We start from the raw sequence: 18,266 nt of genomic DNA on the forward strand, positions 1-18,266 counted from the left end.
GGTAGAGAATGGGTCTGTCCTATCTTTGACCCCATCCTTGTGCCAAATGACTTCCTCCCTCTCTCAGCTTGTGTGGCTTTCCACCCTTCTACTCCAACACGGGCCAGGCCATCTCCCCAGGGATGAAGAGAAGGATTCGCCTGGGCCAGTATGGCTTCCCCAATCCTGAGTGGTCAGAGGTCTCTGAGGATGGTGAGTGAGCCCCTCTGTCCCACCATGACCCCTGCAGCCTTCATTTTAGACAAATGACCTGTTTTTATGGTGTCAAACTGACCTGTGTTCCCCACTTGCTCCACACTGTGCAATCCTAGGCAAATCACCTAACCTTTTGGAACCTTAGTTTCTGCATTCGCCAAATTAATTAATAACCTGCTTCCTCAAAACCCCTTATAACTTCAAGTCTCTTCATATACCGCAAACATATCTGTGTTGTATTAGTTATCTGTTGCTGCTTAACAAATTATCCTGAACATTTAGTGGCTTAAAACAAGAAATAGTGGTTAGCTCACTGTTTTGTGGGTTAGGAAAGTGAGACCACACACAGCTCTGGCCTGACATGTGGGGAGGAGTGGGGAACTGCAATCTCACCACTCTCCTCTCTTCCCTGGGCCCCCTAGCCAAGCAGCTGATCCGCCTGCTGCTGAAGACAGACCCCACAGAGAGACTGACTATCACACAGTTCATGAACCATCCCTGGATCAACGTGAGTACTACTTCTCCTACAGAGGGCAGGGTGTCAAGCTGGAGTATGGCAGCCTAGCAAGAGGATGGGTAGTGGCTCTGGAGACCTGGGTGCAGGGCTATAACGGGCCCTTACACACAGATGTTTGCTACTATCCCACCTACAACCTGGCTTAGGCATTGCCCAGTCAGGGTCCTTTACCTCTCTGAGCCTTGGTTTCTCTCAACCTGAGATTGGGAGAGAGGGTAAAAGGGGGCAGCCAGTACTGTTCCACATGCTCCTAGGCTCTAATCCATGGACTTGGGACTCCTTCTAGCAATCGATGGTGGTGCCACAGACCCCACTCCACACAGCCCGAGTGCTGCAAGAGGACAAAGACCACTGGGATGAAGTCAAGGTGGGTAGATCCTGCCTCAGTCTTCCTGAAGTTTCCATGGTGATAGCTCCCTAGAGTCAGTGTTTGGCCCTTTCCCCATGCCTGGATCACAGTACCCTTGGCACTCCACACTTTGGACTGCACTGCCTCATTCAGGGTGGTGCTCCTGGCTCACTCCCTTTGTGAAGGGAAACTTTGGACCAGTGACTCAGTGGAATGCTTTGGGGTCCAAGCTTTGATTATAACCTCCATTATGACCTACAACATTTGGGAAGGTAGTCATCATTGTTTCAGGTTCAGCAGAGGCCAGGTTTGATCATATGGGATAGCAGTCAGAGCCCTGGGACACGCATGGCATGATCTTCAGGCCCCAGTGCCCTGGGTACCAAGTGAGGTCGTATTCTCTGCAGGCCTGTGGTTCTGAGCAAGTGGTACTGGATTACTTCTCTGTCCCTCTGTGGTCCAAGGATGTCACTACTATTCTGTGCTCTAGTAGGTAAACTCAGTGTCCTTAGGAAAGAACTATAAGGAGGATTATGTGACACAGTGGGTGCTGGAGCAACACAGTCTGTCACTGAAGTTATTAAGGAGCTGCCAAGATGGGAGGGTGATGGCTTCAAAGATCAGTATATTCTGTCCTTTTCATTCTTCATGCTGTCTCTTCTTAGGAGGAGATGACCAGTGCCCTGGCCACCATGCGGGTGGACTATGACCAGGTGAAGATCAAAGACTTGAAGACCTCTAATAACCGGCTCCTCAACAAGCGGAGAAAAAAGCAGGCAGGCAGCACCTCAGCGTCACAGGGCTGCAACAATCAGTAGCTCATGGGTCTTTGGAGGAGTCAGGTTTCTCAGCCTGGGTGACAGAATTACATTGTGCTGAAGCTCTGGCCAGGAGATCCCAGGGTCATTCTTTTAACAAAAGTATCATTTTTCATTTTAATTTGTCACTTGGAAATTCAGAATGGAGGACCCTGACCCAAAACCTCCTTCAGAGCCCCAGATCAGGCTCAGTTCCCAGAAAAGACCAGGGCCTAGGGGATAGGGAGTCACTGCTGTACCTTTGGCCAGGGTTGCCAAATGAGGCTGTATCTGTCCCACCCAAGGCATGGCTTTAGCCTTCTAGGTCACTGGGAGTTGTGGCTGGACTTCCTTTCTTCCTTGGAGACACCATGTAGGGTAGGCAGATGGGCTTGGCCTTGAGAAAGGCATCTGGCCATTGGTTGTCATGGTGACCAAGGACAGTGTTTCTGTCTGTGAATGCTGAGTGAATGAGCAAGACAGGAAGGAGGGGTAATTGAGGGCCTACCTTTGCCTTCTTGGGGAGGCTGGTCTCTTGCTCTCTGGCCTGCCCCTTTCAGGCTGCCCCTTCTTTGATCTCCCTGACACTGCTAGGCCCAGCCTGCTGCCTTCCTGGCTGGTGCATCCCTGACTTGCTGCAGCTCAATCCTGGATGGCACTCAGAGCTATCTCCACAAGGAGTTCCTGGGCCTAGCCATCCTGCCACTACCTACTACACAAAGGGTTATTTCTCATTTCAGCTGAAGGTAGGGGGTATCTTCAGCCCTTTTCTATTTTGGAAAATGTCACTGTGACAAGAGCCCCCTACCCTCATCTGCTTACCAGATCCCAGGTAGGAAAACTCCTCTCTGTTAACACCAGAGATTATCTTTTGGTGTATGTTTATGAGATAGGATGCTCCCATTATCCAGGGTCCCTTTCTGACTCTAGGTCAGACCTGAGGTGGAGGGCTGCTGAGCCATGCTCAGAATGTGTGGTCCTGGCTTCAGCCTGAGTTGGAGCAGAGAGTCCTTCCTGGGTGATCCAGGCTTACCCTGCCCCATCCTGCCAAGTGTAGCCTCAAGGTGCTGAGTGCTTGATATGGGGCCTGACAAGTGCCTGACAGCCTAGTTCCTGGTTCCTGGCCTCTATCTCACTGGCTGGGAAACTCTAGATCATGTCAGCTAGGACAGTGCTGCTGGGTTTTATATCCACATGTTAATAAATACTGTTTTGACATTTTTTCCTGGTTCCTAGGCTTCTCTTTGTCTACATGGGTGGAAAGAAGTGACCTAAGGTCTGTTGCTCAGCCCTACTAGTGATTTCTGTCCAGCTGAAGAGGGTGCCTCTGGCCTGGTAAACATGCCAAGCTGACTCTTAGAGACACTGTGGCCTCACTAGGCGTGGGAAGGTCAGAGGGGCTGAGGGATGGCAGCTGACACATGCCCCCAGCTCTGTGCCGCCCCTGTGCACTGTGTGTGTGACACCCACCCCCATCCCTACATGTGCCAGCTTCTGCCCACAGTGGCCACCCCCAGCTGTGTGCCAGTCTGCTGAAGGGCGGGCAGAGTGCCTGCTGTAGCGCTGAGCTATTTTCAGAAGCTGCCAGATTTCATTTGGCAGCAAGAATATCGGAGAGGGGAGGGGACAGGATGCTGGAAGACTGTCTTTTCACTACTGCAGTAAGAAAGCACCCCTCACCCCTCAGGAACCCTTGCGGGCAGCCTCAAGGGGGCCCTCAATGTGGCATTTCTCCCCCAGCTTCAATCTTGAAACCTCCCAGTCTTCTAAGAGCTCATCTGGCTCAGGCAGCACTCCTTCCTCCGCCCCCACTTCCCTCGGGGCTTGGAGGAGGGCGCAGAGATGTTAGAAGGCAAGGGACAGGCAAGCACTCCAGAAATGTTCTGCTGTTTTCCAGCCTGGTGACCTTGGACAAGTCCAAGGCTTCCATTTCCTCAACTGTGTGCTGGGGAGGAGAGTGCCCACCTCATGGTATCATCTGGGGGATTTGGGTAGATGATATGTGTGAAGTACTTAGGGGGTACCTGATAAATGGCTTATGCCCAAACCCCATTAGCCACCCCAGTACCTTAGCCATCAGGAAGGAGAGAAGTACCTAGAGTTGTCTGAGAGGAAAACAATCCTGCCTCAAATCTACCCTTGGGACTTCCAATCCAGAAAATCAGGCCTCCACTCAAGGACCTTCAGGCCTGGGCTTCAAAGGAGGGTGGGCAGATGAATTACTTGAGGGTTCCTGTGGAGCCTGTGGTTCAGGCTAACCCTCCTAGCATATTCTTTGAGTATGTCAAAATGCTGGCCAGATGCAAAGTTATATATATAGTCCATCTAGTGACAAAGCTGCAGAGCACCCATTGTGCCTGGGACTTGATGCTGGGTACAAGAAAGGCAACTGTGGAAGCTGTAGACAGGGTTCTAACCTCAAGGAGTTTACATTCCTGATGGAGAGGGATAAAACATTACACGAATATGTGTCAAATCATGGCCTTGATGTGGTCTATGAAGGAAGGACATGGCTTTCAGAGAAAAGGTGTCATGGGGAAATCTAAAAAAAAAGAGATTTGAAGCACTTCAGAGACTAGGGCATGTGCTGATAGGTTACAGAATTGGAGGCAGAACAGCTGAGACCAGGGCCTCAGGGACAGAGAGACTATGCTCTAGGGCTCTGTCAGTCCTTTAGCTCTGCAGTCTGTGCTTCTTCCAGGGGCTGGCCTTGAGCTCCACTGCACTAGTCTTATCCACAGGCAAGAACACATCTGCAGAAGTCTTGTAGGGGCTGTATCTGCTCAGGTGTCCACACCTGAGGACAGGGAAGGATTCTTATTGATCACACTTAGCCTGTTGCTATTGTGGGGAAGGGAGAATGTCCCTTTTTCTGCTGTAGAGATGGTTAGCAGGGGAAAGGATAGAAGGATTGCCCCTTTATATTCCATGTCTTCTGGGCCACTTCCAAGAGCCCAAGAGGACTGTGACCCAGGGACAAGCCCAGACCAGAGCCTGCCTCCCTGATCTCTGGCATTAGATATAGTTCTTACAAGCCTGGACTGGGAGGTTGAATGCCATGTCAAGTCACACTCATTGTTGGGACTCAGTATAACATCTGTGAAATGGGAAAAAATCTCTGATAACCAGCTGGTATCAGGTGAGCCAAACCAAGGTAGCCACCTTGGTTTTCCTACCTCTTCAATGGGAATACCCCTCACAAAGGTGCGATGGGGCTGCAATAGAGAAGGGGAGGAGGTGGTCAAGCCTAATGGCTTTGGTCACCAGAATCTACTAGGTGATGTGTAGCCATACATTCACATCAGCTAATCTAGACACACAGACATTTGTACATTCTCCATAGTGGCTTTCCAGGGAGCTTTCACTAAAGGAAAGCTTTCGTGTGTGTGTATGTGTGTGTGTGTGTATAGAAAGAGGAAAGGTGGGGGGTGGGGGAGAGAGAGAGAAAGAGAGAGAGAGAGAGAGAGAGAGAGAGAGAGAGAGAGATCACCCCTGATTCTGTCCTCTGAACCTGGTGCTGGCTGGCCTCCAGCAGCCTGGCTCATTGCTATTCTATACCAGCCCCTCTCTGCCCTCGTCCTCATTTCAGCCCCTTCACTGCAGCATCAGAATTGAGCCTCAAAATGCAGCCTGCTGCAGTCTCTACAGGGGTCTCTGTTTTCAGGCCTGCTTAAAACTCTCTCTCCTGCAGGCATGGGGAGGAGGGTGGTACAGCAGGCCCTATGTGGCTATTTCTCCAGACCTGGTTGCCTTGGGCTGAGCCTCCTTATTCCTACTGGGTCCTCAAAGCTGCTCTCAAGTCTGGAAGGGTAAAAATCTTCCTTTTGTCCATTGGACAACCAGCATACTTAGCCCTTGGAAGCAAGATCAGCATGCAGGAAGCCCCTCTCCTATCCTATGTGAGGGGTAGAGTAGGGTATTTAGAGCCAGGAGATCTGAGTTTTGGTTTACCTGAGGCCTCGGTCAAGTCTGTTCTCATCTTTGGGGCATTCCATCAGTGAGATAAGGTAATGATTAAATGGTATCAGATTTTTCCAGCACTCTTGGCAGACATGTTACCACAAGATGATGAATTGTGAAGAATATTCTGTGGTTTTAGACAGTCCATGTACCTTGTTAGGCCTCAGTTTTCCTACTTCTTCAGTGGGAATACCCCTCACAAAGGTGGGATGGGGCTGCAATGGAAAAGGGGAGGAGGTGGTCAAGCCCAAAGGCTTTGGTCACCAGAATCTACTAGGTGATATGTCCAGCTGCCTAGCACTCTGCCAGTTCTACCCTCTGTTTTCTGTGACCAGGAGAAAGTGACTCAAGGGCACTAGCTTCCTGGAGCTCAGAGAATCTGGTGGCCAGCAAATTAGGTTAATTGGGGTGTGGGGCCACCTACTGGTCACTGGGATAAGCATTCAGTGATACCTACTGTGTGCCAGAGCCTGAAAGAGCACTGATGGAACAGAGACCACAACATCATAATAAAGAGCTGCTGTTTACTGAGTGAATTCTATCTGCCTACTGTGCTGGGGCCTTACATGGATCTTCTCACTCAGGCCCCACATTCTCATCTTAGAGAAACTCAGCCCCAAGCTCTTAGCCATGACCCTCTGCCCTAAAGGAGGCTGGAGAAAAGAAATACTACTCTTCGCTGGGGACAATCAAAGAAGGCTTCCCAGATGTGGTGACAATGTCAATTCAAAAGGCAAGGCAGATGTGAATAGACAAGATTTAAGAAAAGGGCATTATAACTGCCAGGTGAAGGGTGAGGCAAAGTGTTATAACAGGTGAGAGAAAACCATGGCAAGGGGCTCTCTCATCTCCTCATCCCCTTCCTGTAAGGAGCCAGAGGGGGCATTCAGAGTGAGATGTGGACACCTAGTGGCATCTTCTTGCTCTTAGAGCCCCCAAGGCACTGTCATATGTGGTGCGTTCCCCGTTCCCCACACCCACTTCTGCCTCCCCAAAGATATACCCAAATTTGATGCCAGTTTGTCAGACAATCCATCCACCTCCTCATGCTGCCCTGCCATTTCCAGTTAGCTTGAGTTGGCTGTTAGATTTGGGACCAGGTATTTTCATGTTGGACTCCCTGAACCCTCAGGATCTAGTGAAGGTATCCTAGGATCTCCCAACAGATCTATTTTATATATTGGAATTTCTCTTGAGATTTAAGTTGAACAAGAGTTTATGTGATTAAAAAAATTTATGGACCACTGAACTAGATGTTACCAAAATATATCTCCAATCCCTCAAGGCAGGCACTGTGATCCCCAGGTTACTTATGGGAAACCAAGGCTCAGAGTGACTAAATGGCTTGCTTAAGGTCCTTGACTGGGGAAGAAAGGAGGCAGGGCTCTGCCATGGCAAAATGGCTTCCAGTTGTCCTTTCTCCCCATTCCCCCTACCAGAGAGTCCAGATTCCGTGGGGACAGGCAGAGAATAGTTTCTTGCACTGTCTCCTGGGCTGCAAACAGGGACTAGCAAGGGGAGCAGAGATGACTGGGTGGGCATGACTTGCGTTTCCCTTTCTGGTGGTAAATTCATTTTGGTCAGAGAATATTAGAGTAAAAGAGAGGTAATGGGGATGAGGAGATAGCAGAGAAGGTATTGTGAAGCCTGGTTTTATCCTGCAAAATTGGCCCCTGATGCAGGGGCTGTGTGTACAAAGCAGATTATGCCCCCATCTCACTCATGGCCTTGCTCTATGTCCATAGCAAATCAGGAAGCAATCAATTCTCATACCTGGCACAGAGATTCTCAGTGTAGGAATGAGGCAGGCCTCTCAGTCACCTCCTGAAGCAGACTCCTAGTGTGGTGATCTACCCCAACTCATCCTTCCTTTCAGGTGATGGGACCTTGACTGCTGGGTCACATCTCTTAGACTTGGCTAATGGAGCTGGATGGGAAGGACTTAGAACCCACTGAGGAAGGTAGGTGAGGGCCTGGGCTACTCTGCTCTGGGCCTGACCTGTTTCTGTCACACCTCACAACTCAGGTTTGAGCATTTCATGTGTGCCAGGCAATATCTCACAATAGTCCAATAGCCCTTTGAGGAGAAATTTATGCCCATCTTACAGATGAAGTCATTGAAGTTTGAATGGTACCAGGAAAAAGCACCCACATTTCTATGAGTGATATGCGATAGGTTCAGGGTCGGTCTAAACTCAGGACCATGGGCTCCACAGTCCCTTCCCTAAGACTATGGGAAGGGAACTTGACCTCTCCCCTGACCTAGTCTAGTTGGAAGTGTCACAAACCCACCCTTTCCCTTTATTGATCTACTGTGTCCCTGGATGCCAGAAAAATGACACTTGTGCTGGGCAGTGCTACATGTCTATAATCCCAGCAACTTAGGAGGCTGAGATGGAAGGATTGCAAGTTTGAGGTCAGCCTTAGTAACTTAGTGAGACTCTGTCTCAAAATAAAATAAAGAGGTCTGGGGAATGTGACTGAGTGGTAAAGTGCTCCTGGTTTCAATCCCCAGTACCAAAAAAAGAAAAAAATAGAAGACACTTGGAATGATCTTCCATAGCCTCTGGTCACTGACCCTGGGCAGGGAGTACCCAGCACCTCTCAAGGCTTAAAGTCAGGGTACTTCCTGCAGATGAGACAGATGTCAGGCCTTAGTCACACAACCTGAAGTCCCCTCTTTACTTTGTTGTGACTTTGGGCAATCCCCTTAATCACTCTGAGTCCATTTCCTTATTGGAACAAGTAGACAGTAATGACTGTCTCCTGGATTGTGAGATTTTGAAAGATAAAGCATGACATTTGGCACAGCTCCCATCATGTCACAGGTCTCCCAGAATTCACCTCACACAAGAGGTTATGTGGGACATGATGGTATTCAGGAATATGTTGACTCACAGGTTAAAGCCTCTCAAAAGGAGATTGATTCCCTGACAGAAGCTGCAATTAGAGCTCCTTTTTGATAGAGTCACTCACCTGTCTTTGGACCTGTCTCTCTGTGAAGGTCCCTGCCAGGCCAGGGCCTAGTAGGCTGTGTGGTGGGGCTGTAGGGCATATAAGGCCAAGCAGGCCCTGCCCGATGTCAATGAGGCAGGTTCAGAAAACTCCTCCTCACACAGACATAAAAGGGACCAGAGACTTTGGGGCACAAGGCTGGGCAATGCTTCAGCTAGAAAGGAGATAGATCGACTCAGAGTGCCTACTGTGGGTAGGCTTCCTTGTGCTGTTGACTGAGGCAAGTTAAGCAGATGGGATCCTTCTCTAATGATGGAACCCACAACTAAGGAGTGGGGTGACAGATGGGAACAGAAGGATCAGGGAAGTCTTTAAGTAGAGGACACTCAATTGAGAACAAATGACAAGAAGTTGGCTATAAGAAGAGGAAGGGCATCCCAGGCAAAGAAAAGCAAATGCAGGAGTTTCACAGGTCAAAAGTTTTTTGAGAAGCAAATATGCAAATATGAGCACTTTATACTTGGAGAGAGCTGGGCTCTACCAGTCTCCTCTGGAGAAAAGTGAGTAAGTATGTGGCTAGCCTTCTGGGACTCCAGGAAATCAAAGCTTTTGCAGGTGCCTTTTTCTAGGCTCTGCCACTGACCACTCAGAACAGAGTCTGGTCCAGGCTTCACAATAGTTCAGTCAGATGTGAATCCTCACCTGGACCTTGATTCTGCAGAGGGAATATAAATTCCTGAAATGGCTTTAACATCTTATTGTTAGCAATAAATTGAACCCACTAAACCATGGATACAAAACTCGCTGGGTCTGTTAATATCAGCAAAACCAACAGCCATGTCTGTTTCCACACCAAGATGCAATAAGATACAATTCAACAGTTGAAAATAGAGATAGAGATAGGGCCTGCCCTCTGGGGGTTGATTCCTCTTAGTGAGCTTCATCACCTGGGGTTCAATCTCATTGAAGTTCTGTGAATGCTCCATGGGGTTGGGGGTGAGCAGAAATTCTCAGCAATAGTCACTGACCATAATCTCAGTTATCAAGCCCCTCCTCCCTCCAGCCCATGAGTCAATGGAGGTCTGGAGTCTTGAACTAAGAGTACTAACAGGGGACCTCAGAGTGTTCCTCCCGGGACAGCCACCTCTCTTCCCATGTCAACCCTTCAAGGACTGACTCTGGAGTGTTTTCTTCTTTCTGTTACTTTGGATATTGTTTGAGTTTTCTCACACAGACAGCTAGTTCTATGCAGTAAGTCCTTTCTGAAGCTGCCCGGAGGAGGTAGGGCCTAGGGGAAGAGCAGGAAGTCAGTTTCTACCTTCTGAAAGGAAAGTAGTCAGAGATCACTGACTTGTCCAATGTCACACAGGTTAGTAGTTAAAGCTGTGAACAAAACTCTTGAAGACAGTCCAAATTTTAGGGACAGGGGAGGTTGGCATCAGAAATGCAGAGGTCTAAAAGAGTCTATGGGTTTCCACTTGGGGTTTCTGATTTTTCCACCCCAGAGTCCAATTACCTGGAAGAAAAAAAATTGTGACTCTTGGGCTGGCGTACTTTCTGACTTCCATGTTGGCCCTCCTGGACTGGCCAAACCCAGCCCTCCAAGGATGGGAATAAATTCTGGAATAGCAAGTCAACCAAGTGTGGTTCAGAAACGGCTTTGAGAGCCGGAATGGGTAGGCAGTTCTAGATAGAATCTGAGAAGGTCAGTGCTGGAAAATGCCTTATCACATTTAATTCTGGCTTTATAAATGAGAAAACTGAAGCTTACAAGTCAGCCCCTCAATCTAGACTGCTCCTCCCAACCCCAACATGTAGCCTCCTTGGTCATTGGTTTGGTAACCCTGCATTCCCTGGCCTTAGAGTTCCCTCTCAGATCCTCTGACTTTCACTTTCTTATGCAGAGGTGTTTTCCATTTTTGCTGATTTCTGGCTAGGACTTTATCAGTGACTGTGCTTGGAGCCTCCACAGATCTTAATTAGGCTTCCTTGGGGCTTCCTTTACAGATAGCTTTTGGCAAGGAGAGCATCATTGTTTGGCACTGAGAGCAAATGTAAGGGGTTCTGTCTGTGGCAAGGGAGAAGGGTATATACGTGGGGAGATGATGCTGGAGGTGCTGGGTTATTGGAACCCTGAGAGCCTAGAGGCCTGAGAGTGAGTCTTTCAGGCCCCATCCCTGATCTGGTTCCAGGGATTGAATCTGAGATCACTGGCTCCTGGGCTGGTTGCCGCTGTTCTCCCTACCACTCTCAGCCCAAAGGCTGGATATACATGAGGGACTTTCTGACTGCACCCTACAGAGATGGAAACATTGTAAACCATGACCTGAATTAGGGTTCTTATTCCCTGCCTGGAGATGTGGCTACTCCTGGTTTTCTGCACCAGGATGTCTTCACAGAATCAGGGCTATTAGGGGTCCTGGGAGGAGAGTGGCAGCTTTGCTTGGTCTTAGGACTTGAGGTGGATTTGGAAGGGAGATGGAATTTTGGGAAGGTCTGTGAAGAGAAGATACAGCACATCTATGAGAAGGGTCTTGCTGCACCTGGGATCGGTCTAGATTTGGATGGAAAAATAAATGCCAGGTTGAGTATGTAGACTGCTCTGGAGACAACAGGGAGCCATTAGAGATCCTGGCACTGAAGGGAGGTGATATGTTAAGAGAGTGTTTGGGATAGCTTTACCTGGGATTGACAAAGATGGAGCAGGAGTGGAGGAAATCACCTAGCATCTCTTCTGGCCTCAGGGTAGGCATCTCTTGCCAAAGGTGATTGAAGACTAAAGCTGGATGCTGTGGGACAGCCCAGGGCAATTCCCATACAAACCATCAATGGCCTTTGGCTCATGTGCACTCTTGATTAGAGTCTCTGTTAATAAGTCTTCCCTGGGATATTTTAAACTAGCTCTAGGTGTGTTTTTTAGGCAGGTCTAGACATTATCATGTTGCCAGTCCTCTGGATGCTCCTGAACTGGAACTTCCTGTCCAATGGAAGGAGGGAAAAAATTTCACATTATCGACAGAAGGATGCAGAAATTCTTGGTTCATGAGGCAGTTCTAAGAGGCAGGTGCTGCCCTTCTCAGCCATTTCACACCTAAGAAACCCTGGTAAACCAAATCTGTTCAGGCAGGCTCCGTAGTCCCTCTTGGTCCCTTGACTCCAAGGTTTTCTTGGCCATGGACCTCATTAAAACCTCCCTGAGGTCTCCACTTGGAAAACCTGACTCAGACTCTGAGTGATGTTGCTCCACAACTGGGTTTGGGTACCTTGGGCACAGGTGCTACCTATAGTGGTCTTTCTAGTCAATGTTTGCTAGTGTCAGGAGCCACTTTCAAGAGCTACCATTCAAGAAGACCTTGGGATCCTCTTTGCCTTTGGGATCTAAACCAAAGCACAAAAAACATAGGTTATAACCCGCAAGTGCATGGAGATAAGAGAAGGTCTTCTCCACTTTCCTCTCCCATAAAGCTGCCAGACTTGTCTCCATAGAGTGCCATAGTCCTAGGTCTGCCGCTGTCCCCTCCAGATTCTGCAGAATTTCTAAGTTCAGCCCTTCCAAGACTGTGGCTGCTATTCTCCACTGGTATAAAGAAGGGATTTTCAGTGTCAGAAAAGGTATGGAGCTCTGGAGCTGGTTGCTATATGTGATCTTTGTCAAGCTTCTTCCTCTCTTTGAAATCTCAGTTTCCTTATTTTTGAAATGACCACAATGATGCTTACAGGGTTCTGGGGAAGATTCAATGTGAGAACGTGTGAAAAAAACAGAATCTGGGGTGAGTTGGAAATTCAAAAGATGAGTTTGGATGAATGGGGTACCTTGGACCAGCTCTACAGGGTAGGGAGAGGAAAAGGATCTGCAGAGAAAGTAGCATCTGATATGATAGGAGGGTTAGGGCATTTAGGAGTTCAAAGGCTTCTGTGCCCTTCCAAGGTCTCTGTTGTGCAAACGCTGAGGGTAGTCTGCTGTTTACCTGGAAAAGTTTACAATAGTCAAAAGCTCGAGGTCCAAGGAGCCAGGGGCATACACTTTAGGAGGCCAGTGGTCATCCTGAAGGAAGGAGAGAATTCTCTTCTCCAAAGGCTATGACTGTGCTCATGAACTTGAGTCACCTGCAGCCCTTGAGTGTTGGCTGGGGGTAAGTCCCCCCACTTCCTGCTCCCTAATTAACAGAATGAGAAAGCTTCCCAAGAAAGATTAACCTTGAGAGCACTGCTTGGTTCCAGGCCTAAAGCCTTCAGCCCTCTGTTCCATTTCCAGACCCTGACAATCCTGGCTTATATCACCTAGCATAGATCTACCCTCTCCTGCTCCTGAGGACCAGATTTCTGAGCTCAGAAGTCAAGGCCTTGATTGAGCCTCATGAATGCATCAGATCAAATACATGTGGTGTGTTCACAAGTCTGATTTCTTCAACCCCTCTAAGGGGAGGCTACAGAAACATCCAGGTCTTTATTCCCATGGGAATAAATGGGTTCTAAAGACACTCCAAAAGTTTGTCCATTGGCCACTGGTGTGCTCAACCAAGCAGTTTCCAAAGTTTGTACTTGAGGTATAATTTACATAAAATGAAATCTTAAGTGTAAGCTTAGATAAAATTTTACCTAATGCATATATCCTCATAAACCAGTATCCCAATCGGGATAGAGAAACCCCTCAGTTTCCCATTACTCCTCCTGGACTCAGCAAATATAGATCTGATTTCTATCACCATAGACACATTTTACCTATTCTAGAAGTTCATATAAGTGGAATTTTATAGTATGTAAATATATAGCTTTCTGTGTCTGACTTCTTTTGGAGAAAGAAGTTGTATTAGTAGTTCTTTACTTTGTGTGTGTGTGTGTGTGTGTGTGTGTGTGTGTGTGTGTGTTGCTAGGGATTGAACCCAGGGCCTGGCACATGCTAGGGCAAGCATTCTGCCACTGAGTTACTTTAAAAATTTTTTATTTTGAGACAGGGTCTTGATAAATTTTCCAGGCTGATCTCAAATTTGTGATCCTCCTGCCTTAACCTCCTGAGTAGCTGTGGTTACAGGTGTGAGAAACCATGCCTACCTTATTGTTCCTTTCAAATGCTGACTAGTATTCCATTTTATGAATTATACAACAATTTGGTGGTTATTAGATGTTCTAATTTTGGTCTATTATGAAAAAATCTGCTCAAATCATTTATGTTCAAATCTCTATATGGACACATGGTTTTGTTTCAATACTGTCCTGGCTCTATCTTGAGGGCCTCACTTTGAGAAATCCTCCCTATTCATCACTAGGAGGGATAAGCTAAAAGGAGGGTGAGAGGGTGAACTTCAGTGCTATTCAGCTCCATGTCCTACCTCTAAGTGTTATTCTTCTGAGAAAACTGCACTGCTTTATACTGTTAAGTTTGAGATAGAAGCAACATATAGCCATTGGGAAATTATGGGGGAAAGAAGGGCAATTTCTTGGTATATTTTACTCTGGCTTGTATCTACATGTGTTTGTTCTTGCATAATCACAGCCACACTGTGAATAGTTTTAGGCTTAATTATTTTTCACTGAAAGTTATATAATAGATATTCTCTATGTTGACATATTGTTTTCAAGCCTATTCTTGATTGCATAAAATTGCGTGGGGCAATGCCCCATATTCAAACAATTCATCCCCTACTGGTGGTCATTTGGGTAATTTACAATATTTATAGACATAAGCACATTGAGTTTTTATGTAAATGGAATTTATCTTTGATCCATTCTCACAGAACTAAGAATTTTAAAGTTTCTTTTCTTTCTTTTTCTGTTTTCTTTTTCTTTCCTCCTCCCCCCTCCCCCTCCTTCTTTTAGCACTGGGGCTTGAACCCAGGGGCACTTCACTACTAAGCCACATGCCCAGCCCTTTCAATTTATTATTTTGAGACAGAGTCTTTCCAAGGTGCCTGGATTGGCCTTGATTTTGAGATTCTCCTGGCTCAACCTCCTGAGTAGCTGGGATTACAGGTGTGTGCCACCACACTTGGCAGTGTTTAGGTTTCTTGATATCCACTTGTCATATTGTTGGTGGGAGGGATCCATCCCATTTGGAATAGACCCCTTCTTTCTTAACTGCCTGCACCTTGTCATTAGATTTTTTAAAAGCTCTGCTAGACCAGAAGAGTCTCATTATGGCTTTAATTTGTCTTTCTTTGGTGGTTAAATAATATGCTCATTTTCCCATCTGTTCATTTACTGATTCTATTTCCCCTCATGGGAGGAAGCAGCTCCCATTGAGTGATCCACATTTGTATCTTTCCCAGTGAACCTCATGAATGGCTTACCAGGCCCTGCCAGGGCTGTTCTCATCTTTGGAGGAATCTAAGTTCAAATCTTTGTGTCCTCTGACATATCCTCATAACTTCCATCTGATCTTCACAGTTGTATTCTTCCTCTGAGACCTCTGAAGGCCTTATAGAAACCTCATTGACTTTACCCTTAGCTACCTCCCCTGGACCTAGAAAAGCTTTTGGGAAATAGAACTTGAACAACTGATTACTCTTGTCTTTACTGACTGCTCATAATTCTCCATAACCTGCCCTTATCCACTTGCCATATTCCCCAAGGAAATCTTGGGCTCTGGTTACACTGATCTTGTCATTACTTCCTATATAACTCTGTTCTTCCTTCTTCTGTGTCTTGGTTCGTGAAAACTTTTTCAAGAGGGCCCCTCTTTACTTCTGGGCCATGTCCAATTATGCTGAGCCTCTGACTCCTTGCCCCTTTGTGAAGTCTTCCTGGATTTTTCTAGTCCACTCTTCCTCCCCCGCCTCTAAATTTCTGGAGCATTTGCAGTCTACAAGGACTTTCTGAAATGAGGAGTTTCTTTCTCCTCATCCAACATCTGAACAAAATAAAGCAGAAAAACCCAAATGAAGGCCGAAGCAACACCTTTTTCAGTAATAGGGACTTAGTGAAGGAACAATGGTAAAGTCAAATGAACCCTAGAATTACTACTTCCTGCCTTTCTGCCAGTCTCACATGCTCTAGGTGAGTGAGGCCCCACATGTCACAGTCAGTGGAGACCTACCCTGGAGAAACATTGGGAATGAGAAATCTGCTGCCCTCCTACAGACCATAGCCCAGGGGGATATGCTAAATCCTGTCTCAAATTATAAGTTAGTCATTCTGTGGGTTTTGCTGCTTCACAAATACCATCAGATCCTTAAGGCCCAAGGTACATATAGTTTCTTATTTTCGCAGTGCTTTCAAGTAGGTGAAGAAGACTCACTTAGAAAGTCACTTCTTCCTATCCCATCTAATTCTGAAATACTGGTCTGTTCTGAGGACCTCATTTCTATATTGATGTTGGCCTAAGTGTGTAGACAAAACTTATTGAAGCAGGCAGGGATGGATGTAATCACTGTCATTGGCTCAGGTCTCAGTCAGGAGGACAATGGATCCTTCCCTGAGAGCTGCTTTCCATGAGGGTACAGGGCACATGGGCACTACTGTCCTTGCATTGGGATAAAGGACACAGCCAAACAAGATGTTGGAATGGAACAGATATGCTTTGCTTAACTTACAATTGTGCTAAGAGCCTTCTGGACTGATTGATGAATGAGTAATCATCCAAGGCATAGAGGAGGAAATATTTTGAGCTGGATGGAGGAGTCCATGGATGGAGCCAGGTTACAAATTCCTCTGCTCTGCTGGCTGCTACTTTCTAGATAAAATTTGAGCCCTCACATATTTTGAAGCCCACCTGGTAATGCCTGGATTCCAGAGCTGTGGGTGCACACACATCATTGCACCATGTAGAGTTAGAATAAGATCTCTCTAAAAATAACTGCTGAGGAATATTTAATTTGATAGCAAGACTGTGACTAATCCATGAAACAGAGAGTCTGTGTGACAAGACACAGTACAATAATGGGGAGAAATTCATGTTTGACCTTTAAGCAAGTGCAAAATGAAACAGATCTATGCCTCAGTGAATGAGGACCCTGTGGATCTAGGGATTGTGGCTCTGAGCAGGATATTTGATGGTCATGGAGGAGAACTGATGGAATATGTGGTTCTTGAGGGTATTGTACCATGGAAGTTGCTCAGGGAAATCAATACTTTTGGTTTTAAATAGAGAGAAGAGAATGGCACTAAGTGCTGGCTGGTAAGAGGCACACACACAGAATGAGCCCAGCTATGCAAGGATGACCAAACCAGCTCTCATAGGCTGGTCTGGAGAAGAAGCAGATTTCACAAATGCAAGGAGACCCAGAATTTCTGGGAGCCAAATCTGAGCTGGTGGGGAGGGGAGTGAGATTTCCAATATTTAATGAATATTTACCCTGTGCTAGGGTCTGGGTTAAGAGTTTTGCAAATATTATCCTCACAATCATCCTTGATAGAGGGACTGTTAAGATTTTTACTTGACAGAGGAGGAAAGTGAATTCAGGAAGGTTAAATGACTTGCTTGGAGTCACCCTGCTTGGAAGTCTTTAGGGCTAGATGTGAGTTCAGTTCTGACTCCAAAGCCCTCAGGTTTTATTCCCTATGTCTAGGTCACCTGAAACTTGAAAAAGCCCATGACTGGCACTGGACTTAAGTGACAGACTAGGGTCATGGATGAGAGGCTAAGTACAGGTGTGGTTTCAGCAGGGGCCATCCAGAGAGTTATAAAAAATTGCTGAGGCTTCTGACATGGCAGATTTCTAGATTAGGATCACTTTTCTGATTATTCCATAATTCATGACTGTACATATCAATTTGGATCCATCATACTTGGTGCATATTGAATAATCTCCATTTCTTAAAGTCTTTCCTCCTCAGTGGTGACAGTGTACTGTCCTGCTACTCCCCAGGTGTTCCATGTGCAAGGTGTGCTCTTTTAAGGCAGTTCCTTGAAGATTTTTTTTTGCATCTTCTAATAAATTTCCCTCAAAGAAGATATTAGCAGTGGTCCTTGATCAGATTCAGGGTCAATTGTTTCCTGGCATGCTTGGCATTATTCTTTCTTGGGACTCTTAGCATGTAAGAGTTGTAGGTCACAAGCAAAGTGTTGAGACTGCAGCTGAGGGAAGAGATCCCAGAACCCTTCTCAGACTCCTGAGAGTGGGCTATTCAGGGAGGTAAGCTGATCTTCTCCACTGAGCCTCGAACCTGGGAACAGGTACGCCATCTTGAGCTCAAAGGAGTGGGTTGCTCAAGAATGAGAGAAGCCTGGAATGGTCCTGTGAGGGTGTGGTCCTAGATGCTTCTGTAAAACCTTTGTTGGGTGCTCAGAGAATTGGGGAATATGTAGTAGTACCTCTAAGCCCAGTTTTTAAGGGGATGAGCCTTTTCCTCTGCTGTCCTTCAATGAGCCAGGATCTACTTGAGGGGCCTGGACTTATTCATGTCTCTAATCTGATTCTGACTCAAGGCCTGACAATGGTTGGTACCTTATCCTCATGAGACCAAGCAAGGCCTTAAGATCTGGCCCTGCCTCCATTCCAGCCATACCTATTCTCTTTACTTGCTCATTCACAATCATACCCTGGTCACTCTGGCC

General features: G+C 46.8%; 1 protein-coding gene across 2 annotated transcripts in view; it reads left to right on the top strand.

Annotated features, from left to right (window-relative positions):
* Positions 1-3,080, top strand: part of MAPKAPK3 (MAPK activated protein kinase 3) — a 29,045-nt gene extending 25,965 nt beyond the window's left edge. For both annotated transcript variants that reach the window (XM_079155596.1, XM_079155595.1), the window contains 4 exons: positions 68-192; positions 618-703; positions 999-1,079; positions 1,727-3,080. In XM_079155596.1, coding sequence (XP_079011722.1) covers positions 68-192; positions 618-703; positions 999-1,079; positions 1,727-1,879 — 445 coding nt within the window. In that variant the 3' untranslated portion in view covers positions 1,880-3,080. The remainder of the gene's footprint in view (positions 1-67; positions 193-617; positions 704-998; positions 1,080-1,726) is intronic.
* Positions 3,081-18,266: the final 15,186 nt, after the last annotated feature.

This window comes from Sciurus vulgaris (genome assembly GCF_902686455.1).
Source record: "Sciurus vulgaris genome assembly, chromosome: 10".
Taxonomy (NCBI): domain Eukaryota; kingdom Metazoa; phylum Chordata; class Mammalia; order Rodentia; family Sciuridae; genus Sciurus; species Sciurus vulgaris.